The following is a 23,451-nucleotide window of genomic DNA, read 5'->3' as shown; positions in this document are numbered from 1 at the left end:
AGTCTTCTATAGACTCTCTGGTCCACCCTTGACCTCTGAGCCTCTTGGCCAGGATGTTTCTGTCTGACCCTTCTACTTCAGTGTTACTTTGAAGGAGCTGATTCAATGGCTGGGCCACCTTGGAGAACCCCTTTACAAATCTCCTATAATACCCACAAAATCCCAGGAAAGACCGGAGTTCAGTGATTGTCCTGGGCTTGGGCCAGGAGGATACAGCTTCAATTTTGCTGGGATCAGTGGCTATCCCTTCTGCAGATACCACATGGCCCACATAGTTCACTGACGGCTGACAGAATTGGCACTTTTCTGGGGACAACTTTAAGCCTTCTTTCTCCAATCGATCAAATACTTTCAGTAATCTCTGTTCATGCTCCTCTAGTGTCCTTCCAAAGACTATCAGATCATCTAGGTACACCAGTACTTCCAGCAGATGCATGTCACCTACAGTGCGCTCCATAAGTCGTTGAAATGTGGCTGGAGCTCCACAGAGACCTTGGGGCATCCTATTAAATTCAAAGAAACCCAGAGGGCATATAAAAGCAGTCTTCTCCTTGTCTTCTGGGTGCATAGGTAGCTGATAGTAACCACTTCTTAGATCCAACACGCTAAACCATTTGCTTCCAACCAAGCAGTTAAGGGCATCCTCAATCCTCGGGGTGGTGTACTGGTCTGGAATAGTGCGCTGATTTAAAGTTCGGTAATCCACGCACATTCTTATTGAACCATTCTTCTTCCGCACTACTACTATTGGGGATGCATAAGGGCTTCGGGACTCTTTGATGATCCCAGCAGCTTTGAGTTCTTCCAGATGCTTGCGAAGATCCTCCAGGTCACCTGGGGCAATGCGGCGAGATCTCTCCCGAAAGGGTTTATCTTCTCTAAGACGGATTTTGTGCTTTGTGCTGGTGGAGCATCCCATATCAAGGTCATTTCTGGAGAAAAGAGCACTATGCTCATTCAAATGTTTCCGTAAACGACTTTTCCATTCAGGTGGAATAACAGAGTTACTTAAATCAAACAGTTCAGCTGACACTGTGGCTTCTGCTTTATCCCTCCCCAGTGCGGCTACAGGCACAAGACTGGCTGAATAGACTCTTCCTAAAAGTGAGTGTGAGTGGAGAAACACAGGCTCATTGGTAGTATTCTTGAGCCCAACTGTCACAGTGCCACAATTCTTCTTCAGGCAGTCAGCTGGCAAGGCTTCAGGGATCAACTCTACTCCAAAAGGTAGGTCCAGTCCCGGTCCACCTTCAATTACAAAATGATGTCCAGGGTTTTCCCAACATATTTTTACCCTGGCTCTCATGCAGGTGATTTTCCCTGGTTGTATTACACGATCCTTCCTCTGTAGGTACCACACATTTCCTATTCCTTCGGGAGGTTCTTCCTTCTGTCGCACCAGAGAAGTTAGCACTGGCTGCAGTAACGGGTGAATTGAGGCTCCCTCTTTCACTTTCAGTTCCAATTGAGGAGCTAACATTCGTTTTATCAGATCAGTATTTGTGCCCACCACCACAGCATTCTGCAGAGCTCCAGGAGGTCTGGGGCATACCACCGCCAATGTCTCAACTGCTTCATTAGTTCCTGCCACAGTAGGAGAGAACTCTAGCTTGACACTGACATATCCATCATAGGGAAACTTTGTTTCACTCAGTCCCCATATCTCTAGTTTTTCTAACTTCTCCAAAGGTATGTGCGAGAGGTATTTCTTGTAGAAATCTCGATACAGTAAAGTCACCTGGGCTCCTGTATCCAGGAGTGCTTCTGAGTAAACCCCTTCAATTTGAACTGGCACAATGGGTGATGGCCCAATTAAACCATTTGGGAGTGCTGGTTTCTGCATCAGCTCACTTTGGTCTGATTTGCCATGATGACAGCCGACAGCAGGGAGTTTCCTTTGCTTCTGTAAGTATCCTTCTGCACCATCAGTATGGCATTTAGGGGAACTGTTATGATCCCTGTGTCTTCTTGAAGTCTGCTTACGGGCATTTTTAGGTTGTGGATGAGGGTCGCTTTTGTTAGACTGAGCTGCCTCCTCACACCTTTTAGCACTATTAAGGGTTTTCTTGGAGCATTCATTAAACGAGCGCCCAGCTTGCTCCTTCACTGAGGCTCTCTGAAGTTTCCCTGCATCTTTTTCCTCTCTGCATTCAGTAATTTAGATAATTGGTTGATTACTTTATCGGGGTTTGGTTTGTTTCGACATCGTGCTCTATAATGACCAGCCTCTCCACACTTGTAACATATCACTATGTTTCCGAAAGTGTTATCAGGGGTAGGACCAGGCCTGTCTGACCTTGCAGATGTGGTATTGAGCATAGTGCTAGCTTCCCCCGAGGTTGACAAATGACTTTTGGTTAACTGAGTCATTAGTTCGGTTAACATCTGTAGTTGTCCCCTCATCTGGGTCATCTCTTGACTTGATTCCATAGGGCATACAGTTTTGACTGTGGCTTTTGGCCCAGAGCTGGCACCCACCATCGACCCTTTGACCTCTAGCCTGGCTTCCTCCTCTCGGACTTCTTTTATTAGCTGATTGTACGTGAGTGTTTCCTCCCCTTGTTTCATCCTCAACTTCAGCATTATGGGATCAAGGGGTTGAGCTCCCTGTAGGATCTGTTTCACTCTCACTTTGTCCACCAACTTTGGATCCAAGCCCTTCTTTAACAATATCTGATGAAGGATTTTGTCTAGACGTTGTATATAGTCTGACAATTTCTCTCCATGCCCCTGATAAGTATGCTCAAACTGGTAAAGTAGATCAGCAGCATTTTCAGTTCTGCCAAACACATCTTGCAAAGCTTGCAGATAATCATAGGCAGTGCAGTCCTGTTTACTTAACTTCAGATTCCGCACAGTGTCTGCAGCTGCTCCTCTCAGACTTTCAGCTATTCTTTGTTTCTTATGGGCCTCAGGAATATCCCATTCATCCAATACGTGCATAGACTGTTCCATCCAAGACTCATAATCATCCTCACCTGTAGGAACAGGCTGGGATCCAGAGAAGAACCGCAGTTTACGATAACCAATCCCATTATAGGGGCTGCTGCCCTTTGTACATTTCTCAACAAAGTCACCTAGGGCAGTAATGAAGTCAGGTCCTATTGTTGTGGACACAGCCAAAGGTGGCTCATTTGCAGTAGATGTAGGAGATCCCCCTTCTGGTGACCCTTCAGTGGGGAAAACTAACCGAGCTTTGTGGCCCTCTTTACCAAACTCTACTGTAGGTGGTGCATTTAGGTTTATTACTCGGCAGTCCCACTCCAGCAACACACTTGTGGTAGCAGTAGCATCATCTTTCTTCATGCCTCTTATGAAACAACGACCCTGGGGAATGACTTCATCCATTAATTGATATATTTGCCTAGTAGTAAAATCTTCTTTAGGAAGTAGCAGTGCTAGACAATGGTCTGTGTTGATGTTTAGGGTTTGGCACCACTCTGCAACAGTTTCAGGGTCCATATTGGATCTCTTCTCTGGCTGTTACTCTTAAAGGGAATGTGGGCGTAGCTTCAAGAATCCCGGACGAGCCCCCAAATGTAGCCCACCCTAGGGTATGGCTTGGTGTACTGTAGTTGTGACTGTGGTGACACCCCAAAGATTCCCAGTAAATACCAACACAAACAGGAAGCAAACCCAGATTTATTACACAGGAACTGGGCTGAAAATGAGTTAGAAAAAAATTAAATGCAGATAAATGCAAAAAATATGAACAGGCAGAAATAGCAATAACAGTGCAATGCAATGTAAACTGCACTAGCAGTTAAGTTCTAACAACAAAGTTTGGGAGCTCCCCTAATGTCCTATAAGCCGGCAGCGTTGGGGCCCTTAAACAACAATTTACATCCAGGATGCTTGTACTTTGTTATTATAGCTTCAAATGTATACTGTCACAATTATCTGTGATTCTAAGTAGTGTTTTCACTGTAATCCACTTGTGTTGGTCAGTAATAATAGTCCCACAGTGGCTTGTTGCAGTCTGTATCTCCTGTGACAACTGACACAGATTGTTCCTCCTGTAAAGTATGTATGAGGGAACTATATTGTACATGATATCCCAGTGTTACTGCTGCTGCACCAGTTAGATATATACTGTATGTTAGTTACCTGTATCTCAGTACTGTGGCACACTTACTACTGAGATGTGAGACAGGAAACTTGTTTGGGACATGCAGGTCTCCCTTCAGTGCTGGCAGGATTTCACTCAGCTTCCCACACTGCGCAGGGGGGATCTCTGTCACTGTTTTCCATGCAGCATCACACACATACTCTGGCCTTTAGCAGAGATCTCTGGCAGCTCTCCACCCCTCAGGTGCTCAGATCCACTTCCTCCCTTCTTCCTCTTCCTTTTTGGAGCACATCCTCTCCAGAGCATGGCCTTCTGGGATCTGTAGTCCCTTCATTCCTATTACTATACATACTGCTGCAGTCCTTATATCAACAGTGAAAATCCACATAAAGCAGGAAAATAGGCTTACTTTCAATGAAACCAGCTTGGCTACATGTGTTTAAATTATTTTTAGAAGACTTTAGGAAAGGGGATCCAAATTATGGATTATTAAGATCCATTATTAAGTAAACTCCAGGTCCCAATCATTCCATATGATTCCAAACCTGTTATAAATGTATTTAAAGATCTCAACTGTCAATGATATGTTGGCTTCCCCAGCTCTATGCCACTAAAATACCAACCCATTCTGCACTTTTTCTTCCATTGCTCACATCTTACCCTAACTTCTTACTGTCTTTAATATCCCATAGTTTGTTCTTGGGAGCATGCATCAGGCCCTACTTTTAGGCACATAGACATTATTATACATTTGGGGATAATTCCAAGGTTGCCACGATGCCAGCTTCAACAAAATGGCACAGCATCTACTTCCTGTGATCATGGATTCCAAAAGAATGATAGAGACAAGTGTGTTGAATAATTTGTTTATCCCAAGTAAAGTTTATTTTGCTCAATTAACATGAAAGAAGGGAATTTTGAATTATTTCAAAGGGTGACAGCTCCCCTTTAAGTAATTTAGACATCTAATAGTTGAAAGTAATAAAATTAACTTTATATATATCCTTATGGTATAATATCTGTAGTGATTCAGATACCCATCCGTTCTTGTGCACTCAGGAACAGGAGGGGGGAGAGGCATGAAAAAAGAAGTCATTAGAACATAAAAATTGTAAGGTTCATTTGTCAAACAACTACATTAATATGGCCCATCTTATTTGGATTTAATTTCTGTGCTATTAAACTGCGGTTGTTGATATACTTGTGTCAGAAGCCTACATATAGTGCCTGTATATTATGTTGTGACGTTTCAAACCAATGTGCATTTCATATAAATGTTTATTACTGAGGAAGCTCAAACCAAGGCCTTCTATATCACTTTCTTATTAGGATTTAGTGTTTTACATTTTGTCCCCTGAAACATTTTCCTTACAGCACAGCTAGGTTTCAATATCTGTTCATGATCTATTGCCTGGGGTAATGTTGTTGCATTTCCACAATTATTATCAATATACCTAATTTTACAACACATTATTTAATATATGAACAGCAATTGGGATCTACATAGATTGTTGTGATTTTATTTTATTTTATGGTTATGAAAAACATTTTTCACCCTCACAATTTCTATCACATTAATTAATTATTTATGAAAACCATTCTATGTTAGCGGAGATTAACAAATATATATGAAGTGTGGATTGTGTCTTTATTGTATTATAAAAACCGTTAACTTTATTTTGTCATCATATAAACTATTAGTAACTTTTGTTCCAATATGTATTTTATCTGCAGGATACATAGGAAATTTCAATACCTTTTAAATCCAAGACAGGTTTATAGTCTTGCTGGAATTGGACCTATGCCAGGGTAAGATATTTTACGCAGCTAATAAATATATACATTTATATTAGACTTTCCTTAACGCTAGTCATGATAATTGCATTGTTGTCAAAAAACGGTACCAGTGCTCATATTGGATTTGTTGTCACTGAACATATAACTATAACTTTTAATTTACAAAAAAAGGTTTTTAAAGTTTTTTTTATCAGTTTTTTTTCTTTCTAATCAATAACAAAATGTCCTTATTGGAATAGGGTTTGGCCATTTAGACCACTCTAGCAGATTTTTTAGAGATTTAGAGATTCTTAGTAGGGATGCTCCGAATCAGCTTTTATGGATTTGGCCAAATCCCTGAACCCTTCGTAAAGGATTCCAATGACCAAGTAACAAACCAAATCTAAAACCTAAATAACATATGCTGATTAGGTTTTGGAAGGGTTAATTGTACTAAATTGTAACTTCTGTATTTATGTGACAAAAAGTCACATGATTTTTAGGATTCAGATTTGGAGTTGGTTCAGCCAGGACTAAGGATTCTGCCGAATCCAAATACTGCCGAAAAAAAGGCTGAATCTTGGCCAAATACCGAACCGACTACTGGATTTGGTGCATCCCTAATTCTAATCAAATCTATGAAATTCTGTTTGTGCTGGTTATGTATTAATAGTGGGTTTGAAATCCAGTTAACTAAATCTTTGTCTTTTGACAAAAGAGTTTGAAACCATAAGCCTAAAGCTTTTGTGATGAAGAGTATTATGTCTCAGGATTGCAGAGTCTGTTGACATTTCTCCAATTATTGCTGCTTTATGTCCCTCATGTTCTTCTCAAAATGTGGAGCAAAATATTTTCACCTAAGCATTTGCATGTTCTGTACTGTCCAAGGACAATAATCAAAACCAGAATTTAATTGTTAGCCTTCAGTTATTTATGAATTGATCTGCTTTAATTCCCAACCCTTAAATATTAATATATATATATAAAAATATTTGTTATTGTATTGTGGGAAACAATATTTTAACTTGGTCTGAATATAAAAGTTATTATGTTTTTTTTGCTAATATATGAATTCATTTTTCCTCCAGATTAAATTTCTTTCGTGATGTTCCAGATTTCAAAGTTCTTGCATGTGGAGGTGATGGAACGGTTGGTTGGATTCTAGATTGTATTGGTATGTGGATAAGTACACACAACAATTACCAGTTATTCCACTTTTATTTCTTAAAATAAACTTTTCCTAAACACTTGACTTTATCTGCTTATTCTGGCACCCCTCAACCACTGAGGCCATTTCTGGGCATCTAGCATTACTTTCAAATATGAAATTACTGCTTACTATATAAATCTCATTATAAGAAAACAGAAATGTGTATGGCCCAACATTGACTTGAGGTCATTTGATCACAGTTCTGGGTGATCTAGAATAAGTTTACATTGAAACAACTCTTCTAACTATCTTCTATATCTATGAAAGGAAAACTATACTTATATACTTAACCAACAGTTGATATTATGTTAAGTGACCTATTTAGTCTGTCTGCTCCCTCAGAGATCACATGACCAGAAATAATGCAGCTCTAACTGTAACAGGAAGAAGTGTGGAAGCAAACAGCAGAACTCTGTTCATTCATTGGCTGATATGGCCTAGCATGTATGTGTGCCCTTGGTTTGGTTGTGTGCACTGTGAATCGTATGAGCCCAGGAGGCAGAGCTTAATTCTTAAAATGGCAATTTTCTATTTAGGATTACCCAAAGGCACGTACTACTAAAAAAGTATATTTTTATGAAAATGGTTTATTTAGATGAAGCAGGGTTTTACACATGAGCTTGTTCATGCAATATATTTTTATAGAGACCTACATTGTTTCGGGGGTATAGTTTTTATTTAATATACGTTAAAAATTACCACATTTAAAAGTATGATTTTATAGAGGCTTTAATAAATATCATAGCTAGCATGGCTTGAAAAAAAGATATAAATGTTTAAACCTAACTGTTGGCCAAAAGTAGCAAATGGTATAAATATAAAAAGTATTAATACAAAAATTCCCTACACCAGTTGAAAATTAATACTAATGAAGCAACAGTAGGCCGCAAAAGAATACAGCAGGAATCCCCTCTTGTAAATTAATTAACGTAGTCTTGAAAAAGCAACAATCAACATATAAGCATTATATAATAAATGAATTAAACGTATCTCAGTGTTGGGTTCTTTTCAAAAAGTCTAATATATAATTTATTATTTAGTGGACTTTTAATATTTTATAATAATTTATTAAAAATGTAATTTGTGTTTTTCTGCCCAAAGATGGAAGTATGAATGCCAAAGGTTTGTGAGGATAGTATATCGAATGACAATGCATTTCTTTTCTTTCTTTCTTACAACAGACAAAGCCAACTTGATAAAACAGCCTCCCGTGGCCGTCTTGCCTCTTGGTACTGGCAATGACTTAGCAAGGTGTTTAAGATGGGGAGGAGGTAAAATACCTTTTCTGTTTCTAAATAGTATATACTAAGGTGCTGATTTATCAACATTAATATCTTTCTCTATGTGTTCAATTTCCTTTTCTTCTCTATTTATTTGAAGGGAATTATGACTTAAAATAACAACAAATAAATCTGCATTTTTTTAGTACTCCCACATATGGAGAGGATATGCATTGAATTGTTATATGTACATTTCTATTTAGGCTATGAAGGCGAGAACCTCATGAAGTTTCTTAAAGATATTGAAATTGCCACAGTAGTTCTACTTGATAGATGGAAGATTGATGTTATTCCAAATGATAAGGATGAAAAAGGAGACCCAGTGCCTTACAGCATCATAAACAATTATTTTTCAATTGGAGTGGTAAGATATATATATATACATATTTGTATACACTACAATAAGTTTGTATGATTTTAGCTTTTTTGGTTTCTGAGTTATATTTCCAACATTTCCAACAAAAACCATAAACATCAAATCAATAAAAAGTAAACTGGGTAAAATTATTGACAATCCAAAAACCACTGTGATTTAGACCAAATCATGATTATTTTTTATTGATTTGGACATCACTGTATAGACAAGATTTTTAATCTATAGGTCTATAAATAAATCACAATACAAAACTTTAGAGGGTTGTGTATAATTTGTATAAATCAAAATTTCTGTGTCACAAAAGTGTTCATATCAAAGGTTGTGTTTACTTTTAGAATGTTATAGCATCAACTTTTCATTTGGTCTTCATTATTTCTTTCTTATATATTTTAAATTATTTGCTTTCTTCTTCTTTCCATCTTTCAAATGGGGGTCACTGACTCCAGCAGCCAAAAAAACTATTGCTCTGTGAGGCTATAACTTTATTATTATTGTCACTTTTAATAACTTGTTTTTCTATTCAGTCCCTCTCCTATTCATATACCAGTCTCCCATTCAAACCACTCCATTGTTGCTAAGGTAATTTGAACCCTAGCAATCAGATAGCTGCTGAAACTGAAGAGATTCTGAACAAAAAGTGAAATAAGAAAAAACTACAAATAATAAAAAATGAAGACCACTTGCAAATTGTCTCAAAATATTACTCTCTACATCATACTAAAACTCAATGGTGAACAACCCCTTTAAGAGGGATATTTAATAAAAGCCATAAACAGACAAACATAAATAACAACAAAACGCAATGAGTGAATGTAGAGTGTGACAGAGGGACAGCAGTAATGAAATAAAGAGATAGTATGCATTTGAGGGCTGTACTAGGGGCGCATCATTTTGTAATTCAGTGCTGGGGAATTGTGCAATGTGAACCACATGACTAGTAAACTAATCCTTAAGAAGGTTGTTAATGAGCTGGAGAGAGTGCAGAGACGTGCAACTAAACTGGTTAAGGGGATGGAAGATTTAAACTATGAGGTTAGACTGTCAAGATTGGGGTTGTTTTCCCTGGAAAAAAGGTGCTTGCGAGGGGACATAATTACTCTGTACAAGTACATTAGAGGGGATTATAGACAAATAGGGGTGTTCTTTTTTCCCATAAAAATAATCAACGCACCAGAGGCCCCCCTTTAGATTAGAGGAACAGAGCTTCCATTTGAAGCAGCGTAGGGGGGTTTTCACGTTGAGGGCAGTGAGGTTGGGGAATGCCCTTCCTAGTGATGTTGTAATGGCAGATTCTGTTAATGCCTATAAGAGGGGCCTGGATGAGTTCTTGAACAAGCAGAATATCCAAGGCTATTGTGATACTAATATCTACAGTTAGTATTAATGTTGGTATATATGGTTTATATATGTGAGTGTATAGATAGGTCAGTATAGGTTTGTGGGTGCTGGGTTTACTTGGAAGAGTTGTATTTGATGGACTCTGGTCTTTTTTCAACCCTATGTAACTATGTAAGTAAAGGAAAATGTAGGGTATACGGATTCAGTGTTGAAACCAACTAAATTCTTCCCCCATCTATTATTGGCTCTTGGCGTACAACTAATAAGAATAGCTAGCACACACAACCTCCCCTGTTGTCATGTGCACCAGAGTCATCAAACATGTCTTTGGCGTTTCTTTGTTTTTCTTGAGTCACTGGTGGAAATACCTACTTTATTCTGATTGTCAGTTGTCTAGCAATTTTGTGAAAGAGGTTGACTATTCAGGGCATGGACAGACTCCTGGGAAGGAGGTACTGTAGTGAGATACACAGAAACAGAAAACAAAAACAGATTGGGGCTTCTGAATTTAATACTGTTTATAATATTCTCTTAACATTAATGTTGTTTATAGTTTCTAATCCTGTTATAAATAATGCATCTCTAAAAAGTGACTGTGGGAAAGGGTTGAGACAAAATATGGACTGCCTGCAATGGTTTAATCTGAAAATACAAAAATTAGTGATGAGCGAATCCAATGCTTTGGCATTGATATTAGAAAGGCCTAAAACAAACTCAAATGGTCTTGATCCATCACATGTAAGGCAGAAATGGCATTCCCTGTTGTTTTGCCACCTGGGGGATAGCTTTGTGGCAGAGTGGCAAATGCTTAGCTCCCCATTTAAGTATAGCAATGGGCAGGAGAGGCAGCACCCCTGTGCTGTAAATCACTGGATGTAAATCACTGGAGAGCAATTTCAAGCTTTTTCTTTTAACCAAAGGTGTTTTTTAATACTGTAGAACACCAAATAGTTGTACAAAAAGAAGACAGTAATGTATCTGAGTCCTTCATGAGCAAACCATCAGCAATAATTTATATTTTGCAGCTAATGAAATTCACAAGCCTACAACATATAAAACTAAATATTCCATTATTCTTCTAAATCTTTTTTTCCATAAAAATCATTATCTTTTGGATTCCATTCACCTGATGCTTTGCTATTCTCAATATACGTTACCCTGGATTATCATAAATGCAGCACATTCAACTGCCTTTTTATGGTTTAAAATAGAAAAAGAATTTGCAATAATGAAATACAATTACTAATGATAATCCCATTCCAAATGCCCATTTTATATTTAGATATGGAGCATTTTGGTTGCAATCTGTGAACTAAAACTGAAGGTTAGTAGGAATGGCTCTTACCTGTCTGGAAATTAAATGAAAGCTATCTTAAGACCTTCTACATGGTTCATATGTTGCAAATACACGCGTAATAATAATGCCTTCTTTAGCACATATTAAAGTGTCATATGCAAAACCAGACCTTAAGGTCTCATTTGCACTAGAAAATAATTTTCAAAGGTTACGTGAAGAATGTGACCCAATTCCTTAGCTCAGATCATTGTGATATTTTATCTTAATAGACATAGGATAAATGCCAATTATATATCAAAAATATTTTTAGATTCACACTTTCTACTTTGTCTTGCTGTGTAGATTACAACCTGTAGTTTAAAGCGTACTTAACATTCAACTAAAAACTGCGGTAAGGAAATGCATAAATGGCTTCTCTTTGTTCATATCTTATTAGAAAAAAAAATATGGGTAGTGACACATTTCTTTTGCTAACTGCCAGCTGTAAAGTAGGCCACAGTGAATAGTCCTTATTCCGACATAGATGTGCATCTCTCTTTCAAAAATTTAGTAATCAGTGGAAAATAATACTTTGCTTCGGGAATATTAAATATTTAATGGTTTTATTTTGTCGAACCTGAAGTTGATGTATTATTTACTCTACAGGACTGTGCAGAATTCTAGCATAACAAATATTGTGTAAGGGAAATTTTTACTATCCTAGCATATATGTGTGTATGTATATATTTCTAGGTAACAAACTATTATCTTAAATTGAATACAGATCAAGTTCACTGAGCAGGGCATTAGGGTTAATAAAATATGAAATTCTAGGTAGCAATCATTGTACATATATATCTTTTTGTGCATATTGTTACTTATTTTTGTTACTCATTTTAGTTTATAAATTTGATATACAAGAGCCACTATTATACACATTAATACACAATTGAATCCTTAGTGATGTCATCAGTGTTCAGTGATGTAATTCCTATCACATGACTCACAGTTTATTCTGCATGGGACTTAATGTATATACTAATTTGTACCCCTATAACTGTGTGTTCTTACATATGCAGATTTTCTTGTTTCTAGCATCTAACATGAGGATTTTAAGCTATCTGTGCTCTGTCATTTCTATTTTTGTTTCCTGCTTTCTATATATATATAAGAATGTTTGCTTAAAGTCAATAATATACAATAAAGGACATGCACTGCATGGTTCAGAAGTTAGAATACAGTTATTGAATTAGTATAATAAAGACTTAGAACTATGTCTCCATGCTTTTGGTTGTCAGTAATTTAAAGCAAAATAGGGGTTAGGAATGACATCCTTTTTGTGGGTAACCATGGGGAGGTGTTGGCACTGATATACAGTTTAGATAAAGAGAAGGTTATGCATTTGGGGTTTGGATTAAGTTCAGTGAATCAGATGTAGTAACCATTACCATTACTGTATTCTGTTATTTGTAATCAAGGTTATTATGCCATGGTGCTATACTCCAGCAATGCTGTATAAGCTACAGTATTTAATCCTCCATTGCTAGATATGCTAGAATAGGGCAGAAATGGTAATCAGGTAAAGGTACTTTTTATATAATGCATTTCTCCTATGGCACTCAAGTTTGACAGTCAAACTTTTTCTGGGACACTTGGGGATTAAGTGTCCATGGTCACAAGGAGTCTCTAGCATGAAATTTCACATACATGTTGGTCACTGAACCTCTAGGTCAACTCCCCCCTTATTTAGAATATATCCAGAACACCATACTGGATGTGGGTAAGAACAATTTGCACAAACTATGTTTAACCTAAATTTATACCTGTATCCTTCCTATTGGGTAGCTATGGGTAAGAGGATTGGCAGATTATCTAAAAAGAAAATCACACATGTAGTGATTGAACCTACAAGCCAGGTCTCCTCACATTGTAAACATGACAGCACCCAGAAAAAACTAAAACTGATCACTTTAATTTTTCCCATGTAAAGTAGCACCATGGCTCATGCTCTAAATTATCCAAATATATTTTGATATTAGATTTATTTACCTCATGTTCTGTTATCTTTAAAATATTAACAGAAGACAAGAAATCTTGTTCAACCTAGATCTTTAGGGCTCTGGCACACGGGGAGATTAGTCGCCCGTGACAAATCTCCCTGTTCGCGGGCGACTAATCTCCCCGTGTTGCCATCAGTTGCCATTCCACCGGCGAAAATGTAAGTCGCCGGGTGGGATGGCACACGCGGTGGCTCGATTTCGGCAAATCGCCGTAAATGCCTCGCGAGGCAACTTCGGCAACTTGCCGAAATCGCCTGCGCAGCGTGTACCATCCCACCGGTGACTTACATGTTCGCCGGTGGGATGGTAGTTCGGGGAGATTAGTCGCCCGTGACAAGGGAGATTTGTCGCGGGCAACTAATCTCCCCGCGTGCCGGAGCCCTTAGATTTTAAAAAATATCTAATTATAGCACACTGTATTGAGTTGATAAAGTTATGAATTTACCATTTATCCTCCTTCTTCTGTTTGATTACTTACTGGCTTGTTCTTTCATATCTGCTAAAATCAATCATGGATCGTTAATTCGACACTAAAACAATTGCACAACATATTATTGTGTTCCTAAAGCTCTTATTAACACTTATATCTATGTGCAATGCAAATGTGCCCTTTCCAGTTATGCTGAAATATAATGGTTTGTTGGTTCAGCTCAACTCTTGTCTTTGAACTTCGGATTTAAAAACACTTCAGCTCATTACTTATACATGGAAACCTGAAAGTTCAGAAGCAGGAAAGATTACAAAGAGTAACTGGTACAAAGATATATATATATATATATATATATATATATATATATATATATATATACATGTATATTTATCATACCATACTCCTTTTTTAATTAATAAAGTTAGTTTAACAAAAAGTTTTGTGAACAAGGTAAATAAATTATGCTCTCCCGCACAACCCTTTGACACAGTTGTCCTTTTCTAATATTCCACAACTTTCAGTGCTTATTCTCCCTGTTCTCCTTAGTTGTGCTTTTGTTTCCTACAGCCAGCACTGTTGGTCAGTATGCATGGTCAGTATCATGCATAAATCCTAGTGTCAAAAAATGGCTGCTGCTTACTGGTTTAGCAGTATACTACTAATATTAATACAAGGGCTGACTCATGTGTCTAGGGGTTTAAAAATCGTCAGGCTCTTTTTATATAAAAATAAACTGTGTATTTATTGCTATGTCCAATGGACAGCATAGATGGTCAATACATTTTCAAATGAATAGTAGAGTAGCACTGTGCTTAGGAGGACAGGGCGACATCACAGATGGGCGTATAATACTGTTACCCTAAAGCTATTACTAATGACATTTAAATGTCCTTTTCATCACAGTTTCACTGTCCAATGCCATTTCTTATTTTCTTACACATTTCAATGCCCCACACTGCCACCTCCAGTATCTTCGTTATTTATCCAACTTCCCTATAAATGCCTAGTTTCTTTCATCTCATGCTCAGTTCCAAGGACCAGGCCTTGCCTATTGCATCTTGCCCTGCAATGATATATTTTTGTTTGTTCATGTTATAATCTAGTGTTAACCATTGCAAGTTCTCTTTTTTCCTTCCAAAGAAATATAAGTTTCACAATTATCATTAAGTTAATGCAGAAAAATAGAACCATGTTCACAACACAAACAAACACATAATGTAATGTAGATTTATTTGCCTGTAGGTTCATATGAAATTTTATACGTCTGTAAAGTGACGTATAAAGTGGTTCTCTATTTCAGAAAAGAGCAAACAAACTTGTGTTAAAAATATTATGGTATGAACACAAATACAGTTCTGAAAAATCTTGGAAAATAACTCTTGGAAACTTTCAAAGTTTGTTATGCAGTTTTATACAAAACTGAATGGGACACATTTATACTGTTTGTTTTAATTTGTCACTCTGTAGTGAGCTCATTTCTGTGATGAAAAACGTACATGCAAGAGAACAATATTGAATGAGCAGTGAGATTATACTTGTCAATGCAGGTCTTCCCCCCATCGAATGAATTCTATAGTGGGATAGAAAGACCAGAGTCAAGTCAGAATTCTCCCTTCCCTTCTTTCAAAAAGAGGTAGTTTGCCTTTTAATTAAGTTTTACTGTAGTATGATGTACTACAGACGTCAGTGTTGTACGACGGTGTCTGTAGGTTCAACTGCAGTCTGGTTGCTAGGACTTCATTACTACAACAGGTCACAGTATGGAAGTACGAATGGAAGATCAGTAAATGCGGGTCATTAAAAAGTCAACTTCTTGGAGGGGGGATTATTCCTTCCTAATCTATTACTACTGAATCTGTTTGATGATGCATCTAACCCACAGTGTACATCACCTCACCTTTATTCACCTTTATAGGTAATTTTTTTATATCCTTACAAGAAACCCCTTCTATGCTAAAGCCCCCTCTCCTTCAGTATTAGTAAATTTTTGTCTGCACAGACTTATAGAAAAAGACATCAGACACATATTTTGACATATTTTGATCTCATATTTATACACTGATCATATGGATTCTAAGGTGCCTTGTTTCCATTATCAAGTCTTTTTAAAAATTGATCATGAAAAAAAGATGTTTTCTATAAACTTAAACTTTCTTGATTGGACAATTGTTTAATTATTCCATCCATTTTTAAAAATGTGACTATTTATAATACAGGTATGGGACTTGTTATCCAGAATGCTCGGGACCTGTGGCTTTCTGGATAAAGGATCTTTCTGTAATTTGGATCTCTATATCTTAAGTCTACTAAAAAATAATTTCAACATTAAATAAACCCAATAGGATTGTTTTGCCTCCAATAACGATTAATAAAGGATATAAAGGATCAAATTCAAGGTATTGTTGTATTATTACAGAGAAAAAGGAATATTTTTTAAAAATGTGAATTATTTCCTTAAAAATACAGTCTATGGGAGGTGGCCTTTCCATAATTCTGAATTTTCTGTATAACGGGTTTCCACATAACGGGTCCCATACCTGTACTTAACAAAATTAACAGAAGATTGCCTGGTTTAAGTTGCCAATTTTTTTTTAAGGCTGTGAGATTTTTTTCAAGATTTGTTAGATAAATCTAAAAATTTAAATAAGGACATATCTTACCATCCATGTCTTGTGCTGAACTAAACACCATTACTAAGAACATACAGCAGTGATTGGTATTTTATCAATGTACTAAAAAGGAAAGACATATTTGAACAAATACAGGAGACACTATGCAAGCCTATAAATGCACATAAAGGGGACCTGTCACCTACAAATAAAAAGCGGCATAGAGGTGGGGCAGCCAATATATGACAGTTCAGATTTTTAATTACAATTACTTTAACTTTCCATTCCGCAAATGGCACCGGCCTGCTTGCTGTGACTGTAAATCCCAAGACTGAAAAAAATGAAATAAAATCTAAATTTATATAGTGTTAGTAAAGTTTATTTGCTCAACTAACATCATAGAAAAGGATTAGGATTTATTTCTTAGGGTGACAGGTCCCCTTTAATGGATGCTATCAGGTGCTATCATAGCAGAAATACACTCTCTTTAGACCCCTTGGCCATAAATGTCTACCTTTTCCAACTTAGACAACATGCTTTAGTCTGTCTCCTAGCCTAGGTGGTTTTACACCAGGGATCCCCAACCTTTTTTTAATCATAAACCGTAATCAGATGTAAAATGTGTTGGTAAGCCACACAAGCATGAAAAAGTTCCTTGAGGATGCAAAATAAGGGTTTTGATTGGCTATTTGGCAGCCCCCTGTGGACTACTGGCCTGCAAAAGGCTCTACTTGGAATAAAATTGTGTGGGGGTAAAACTTTGCTTTCAAATTGGCACCTTCTTTGAGGCCACTGGAAACAACATCAAAGAGGGTGGCTCATGAGTCACTAGTTGTAACTTGAGATGGCCATACAGCTAAAGATCCACTGGTCACCAAACTATCAGATCAAAATGAAAGTAATGCAGGCCACATCCACAAGCCAATGTGGGCCTCGCCCCAACAGATTTTTGAAAACCTGCCCAATAGATATCAGTTGGCAAGCCCACCACTAGGCAGAAGTACTGTGTTGGGTTTATAGGAATGTGTATAGCAACCTTTAGAAATATCTTCTGCTTCAGTGTTGCTAATGTTTTTAAACTTGACTTCTGCTGTTGTATATAATGGCAAAATAAACCAAGAAACAAATATAATAAACTTCTCATTATTATAAATAATAATAATATATATATATATATATATATAATACACAGTTAAGCTTTGAGCAGTTAATATTCAGTAAAGTACTGTTAAACAATGAAATTAAACTAGATGCCATGACTTGAATCACAAAAATGGAAAGGAAAGTAATGTCTTCTTACATAATTATTATTATATCTAATGTAAATGGGAATATGTAGGTTTCACATTTGGTCTTACGATCGAAATATATTACAGGGGAAAATTTTAAACCATTCAGACATTGTTAGAATATGGAATAATAAAGTGTAGATACCGATATCATCTTAATCACCCTGTGTTATTAAAAATGAATGGAAAATCATTAATGGCATCTCTTCTACAGTGTACAGTATGTCATCCTATTCTCCATCTATGACAAGTTTGTCTGTTCTCAGATACTAATTATGCATAGGATTATTGAAGATCGTATGAAGTAATGTAGTTCCATTACTGATTAAGGCCATTTTGTAGCCTGAATATAAAGACCTGTACTTAAAGGAGAGTTACTACCAAATCTCTTTCCCTATTTTTAGTCACTATGAATTGCAATCTGTACATCTTGCATTTTGCAATGTTCCTGCCTCAAGTAATAGCAACTATTGTTTCTTTTTAATGTAAAGCATCCTTATCTGGTATTACAAATACACATAAATGTAGAAATATAACTATATAAATATACAATATTGTAAAACACAGAGCATTCCAACTATACAACTGATACAGAAAATATCTGGTGATTTATGATGTGTAATTCCTTCAGAATTGTTTTGTATCAATTTACTCACAATTTGCATCAATTTACATCTTGAATCAACCAGAAACAGTTTAAATATAGTTATTAATCAAATGGTGAGCTATTTGCATGGCTTTGATCGCAAAGAATCATAGAAAAAGTTTATTCAAGGCAGGTGGTTATTCCAGGACAGACTTGCATCCATTCATTCTGTGATTTCCATTGTGCACCTTATGCAGCAAATTAGACAAAAGCATTGGTTTTGTGCAAGGCACAAGCAAAGAGGAGCTTTTTTTATGCACTCTGCGTGGGAATTTGCCCCCTCATATCTTGCACTAGTAAATGAGTCCTATAAAGTTCACAGTGTCCATTATGAGAGGACTTTTGTGCCTGTCCCTTCGAGTTTCTATGGCATCAGTAGCCTGTATTCTCCTTTTTCCTCCCACAGACTTCACAGTACAAGGGTGAGGCCTGTTATCTAGAATTTTACTATCTTGGGAAATGGTGTTTCTGGATAAGGGGTCTTTTAATAATTTGGATTTTCATACTTTCCAAACAGGATTGGATTGCCTCCTGTAAAGATCAGTTATATATTTTCTGGGATCAAGTACAAGGTATTGTTTAAATATTACAGAGAAAAAAAAAATATTTTTTAAAAAAAATTGAATTATATTATTAAAATTGAGTCTATGAGCGATGGCCTTCCTGTAGCTTTCTAGATAAAATCCTATACATGTATCAACCCCTTCAGTTTTCCCCCTTTATCATATCTAAGCAGCTGCTCTTGACACATTCAAACTGCCTAAAACACCCATAGACTCCAAAGGCCACAAAATAAAGTTGTGGGTATTGAAAAAGTTGCCATGAAAAAATGCCCATTAACAATGTGTTATGTGAATTTTTGCCATTTTGCAAATTTTTCAGCAAAAAACGGAACAGATTCACTCATCAATAGTAATTGTTAATACACTTTGCTCTTGCAGGAAGAATTAGTTGTTCCAGCTGCCACAAATTGCTGTTGGTCAGATGTTACTCACACAGCCTTCCTGGATTTTAAACTGATTAAGGTGTTGTGTGTGTGTTTGTTGAAGCACTAAGGCTACTGACACACTGCAGATAAACGCAGGTTGAAAATCATCCCCTATGCTCCAATAAGCCTACCACTGTGCCTACATCTGGAGCTACAATTTGTGTCCAAATCTTTGCTCTTTATAAAAGTTGCACCCAAACACCATTCTTGAACTTATTAAGCGCCAACATGTCAATCCTCCCACTTCTGATGAATCACATGAATGTGAGCATATTGATTCTAGGGAACTCAGTGCCACCCTAGTTTTGGTGGTGACTTGTACGGTGCCCACAGCAGGATACATTGATCACTGCAACAAATTTGCTGCAAAATAATTAATGCTCTGAGCATTGGTGGCCCAGAAGTGTTGCTAAAATATTATCTGCAATTAAACCCAACTAACAAAAAAAGCATGGGTAATATTATTTTTTTTTTACGCATTAACTGCACCTGGGACAAGCACAACTCAATTTGTGGCCACAAAGACTCTGTGAAAAAAAACTCTGCAATCTGAGAATAAAACATGGGAATTTGCATTTGAAAATTGCAGTTTGCACATTACCCTACATTCATAACTGTCTGAAGCAATGTAAAGTAATTTACGCAAAATAGGTACAAGATAAATCCCCTTTAATTTCTCTCAATCTCACCAGTCAAGGGGATTACTGTAAAGGAGAACTGCCTTAGAAAAATACGTATTTCCCTTTCAAAAAAATATATGTTTTAGAGCTCACTCCAATTATTTGCTGCTTGAGATAATCCTGGAACTATGGCTAAACAGCTGATATAGCAATATTTGTACATGATAGTAAACTTGTTATGAGCTAAAGGGGGGGGGGGGCATTGGCAAATGTTACCTTAAGACCATTCACCTATATAGTATATATCTTTACTCGTTATTACTTCACTTCTTTTCTTTTTTCTTTGACATTCATCTTCTCATAGATTATAGTATCTCTTAGTTCTTTCACAACATGGATTCACTGCTTCATTGTTTTTTGACTCAAAAAAATTAATAAATAAATAAAAGTGTTAGACTAAGCTTCTAATAATTCTGCCATTAATACAGTTCTGTGTATGGGTTGTATTCACATTGTAGTCGTCCTTAATAATCCATGTAATTTGCTCGCAAATCTCTAGCGCAAAATGCTTCCTGTTTCCGAGACAATGTATTAATAACAAATAATGCATGAATGAAAAACTTCCTTTGTCTAGCAAGATATTACTGCATGGGGAATAGTAATATGGATTCTGAGTTGCAGTTGATGGTGATGCTATTGTATGAATATTTTCATGCTATTTGTCATGAGTATAAGTGTTTCACTTCAGTGAAGGACAATGCTAATTACTGCAAAGTAATTACATGGTTTAATGGAATATTCTTCAATTAATGCATGACAGTGGATTTGCACACACACGCACCAGTCTTTGGGACACTCACTAAATAAGAAGCCACATGGTGCCAGCCCGATGTTTAGCTGGAATGGCTTCTGTTAATCCCAATGAAAGTCTTTTAAAGTAAATATTGTAATATAATGTAGTAACACTCACATTTGTTATTTATAGATTAATGTGGGAACATCATAAAAGACATTAGTGAAATAAAAATGAGTGAAATTAAGAAAAATTCACATTTTGCAATGGAGATATTACATTTCAAATCTAAACAGTGGATATTACCAATCAGTGCATTGTTCCATTCATTATAGGGCTCATTATGTAGTGACTGACACAGAGAGCAAATGGCTATTTTGGATGCAGTTCCCATGTTTTTTTCCCACAATTTTTTTAACAGTCATATACCACTGTGTGCACAATGCGTACATTGATTGACACTTACACGCTAGGTCTGGCCCAACTGTGCCAATTTGTCAAAATAGAAATTACATTTTAGAAATTACATTTAGGGGCCCGTTTATTAAAGTACGAATCCGAATCACGAAATACGTCTTGTTTTTTTTTTGTTTCAATTTGAAAATTTCGGAACTTTTGTAGTCGTTGGGACAAATATGATTTTGTCGCATGAATAGTCGCAAAGCAAAAAAAATATGATTTTTTCAAAGCACGGAAAAGTGGCGGATATTAATGGAAAAATAACAGAAAATTCGCACAGTTCTAAAGGTTTTCTTAAAGTAACAAACATATCTAATTGATTATATTTGACATAAATAATATAATACTTTCATTTTACTTTTTATAGGATGCATCCATTGCACATAGATTTCATCTAATGCGAGAAAAACATCCAGAAAAGTTCAACAGTAGGTAAGAATGCAGATATATATGTACATATTACTTACTGCATGTATATAAATAGTATGTAGCATACTGCCCCACAGCTTAATGGAGTATTGTTTAATGTCCCATCAAGGTGCAGGTATGGGATACCTTATCCGGAAACCCGTTATCCAGAAAGTTCCAAATTATGGAAAGGCCATCTCCCATGGACTCCATTATAAGCAAATAATTCTAGTTTTTAAAATGATGTACTTTTTCTCTATAATAATAATAAAACAGTACCTTGTACTTGATCCCAAATAAGATATAATTAATCCTTATTGGAGGCAAAACAAGCCAACTGGGTTTATTCAATATTTAAATGATTTTTAGCAGACTTAAGTTATGGAGATCCAAATTATGGAAAGACCCCTTATCTGGAAAACCCCAGGTCCCAAGCATTCTGGATAACAGGTCCCATACCTTTATTGATAAGCAACTTTTCGCAAGACATGGATTCGCAGCCAAATTCCGCATTTCTCCATTGGCAGACGTTTTCACAAAACTGGCGCAAATATTTTGAGCAAAAGAAATATGGCGAGTGAGGAAAAAGTTGTGGTTGTGTCAAAAAAAGTCATGTGTCAAAAAAGTTGTGCGGTAGCCGCATTTTGCCATTTTGCAAATTTTTCCTCAGTTTCGCGAATTTTTTGCTTAAGTGAAAACGTTACAGATTTGTTCATCACTAGACACAATCAGGTAGCCACACAAAATAAGTATTAAAATAAAATTATAAGTATTCTTTTAGATATTAAATACAAGCTAATGGCTGCATATGAAGTGCAAAAGTATAATTTCAGAACTTAAAAAATAGGTACTGGATCCTTATCCAGAAATACATTATCTAGAAAACTCCCCATTTTAAGAAAACAATTGTTTCAAATTCTTTCCTTTTTCCCTGTAGTACTTTATTAAGCTGTATGTAATAATAATATTAATAGTAAAGTGCATAATATAAAATTTAACTAGTACTAGGTGCGCTACACCCCCCATCCCTGGTCCTTGGAAAAATTGTCTTGCTTGAAACCGGTCCGTGGTGCAAAAAAGGTTGGGAACCACTGCCTTAGAGTATTGTAATCCAAATTGCAGAAAATTCCCTTCATCCCTAAAAATCCAGATAAGGGATAAGGTCACAAGCATTCTGGATAATGGATCCTATACCTGTATTTCTTTTATTTCATTTTTTTTTTTTAAATAGTCTTTTCCTTCAGTATAAACTGTAGCAAGAGGATAAACAAACAGCATATTTTTGCAGAGCTAAATGAACAAATTTTAGTGCAGGACTGTCCAACTGGACGTCTCTGTACTCCTTCCAGCTTATTAATATCCCACCCATAAATAAGATTGGTTTAAGAAAAGTCTTTTTTTCTCAAATATATATACAGTGATGCAGGTACTGAATGGTATATAAAAATAAGATATCAGTATTGGCAAAAAAAAAAAAACTTTTATAATGTATTTGTCCTTGAATTCTGAAATTATTGTACTGTCCTATTTTCTAAAACCTGTATGGGTCGCAAATGCCAGGCTATTTAAGTGCATGCATTATTAATACTCATAAATACATTTCATGTGAAGTCATCAAAATAGTTTTTCTACCTTGTTTCATTGTCAAGACCACTTTGTTTTGCCAAGAGAATTGCTGTGTAGCAGCTTAATGTATTTGCTATAGTTATGAACTATTTGAACAAACTATATTAATGGATTTCTCTGCTGAGTCTGCATGAAAGTACGTTAATGCAGGGATATTAAATTAGTTTAATATGTATATGGCAATTTTTTTTACCCAAA

General features: G+C 36.3%; 1 protein-coding gene across 2 annotated transcripts in view; it reads left to right on the top strand.

Moving 5' to 3' along the window:
- dgkb (diacylglycerol kinase beta) overlaps positions 1-23,451 on the top strand; it is a 271,623-nt gene that overhangs the window by 116,971 nt on the left and 131,201 nt on the right. For both annotated transcript variants that reach the window (XM_031903168.1, NM_001102744.1), the window contains 5 exon segments: positions 5,804-5,878; positions 6,934-7,019; positions 8,237-8,326; positions 8,539-8,699; positions 21,587-21,651. In XM_031903168.1, coding sequence (XP_031759028.1) covers positions 5,804-5,878; positions 6,934-7,019; positions 8,237-8,326; positions 8,539-8,699; positions 21,587-21,651 — 477 coding nt within the window.

Source organism: Xenopus tropicalis, chromosome 6 (genome assembly GCF_000004195.4).
Source record: "Xenopus tropicalis strain Nigerian chromosome 6, UCB_Xtro_10.0, whole genome shotgun sequence".
In the NCBI taxonomy this organism is placed as follows: Eukaryota; Metazoa; Chordata; class Amphibia; order Anura; family Pipidae; genus Xenopus; species Xenopus tropicalis.
This window is presented reverse-complemented; position numbering and strand designations above follow the sequence as displayed.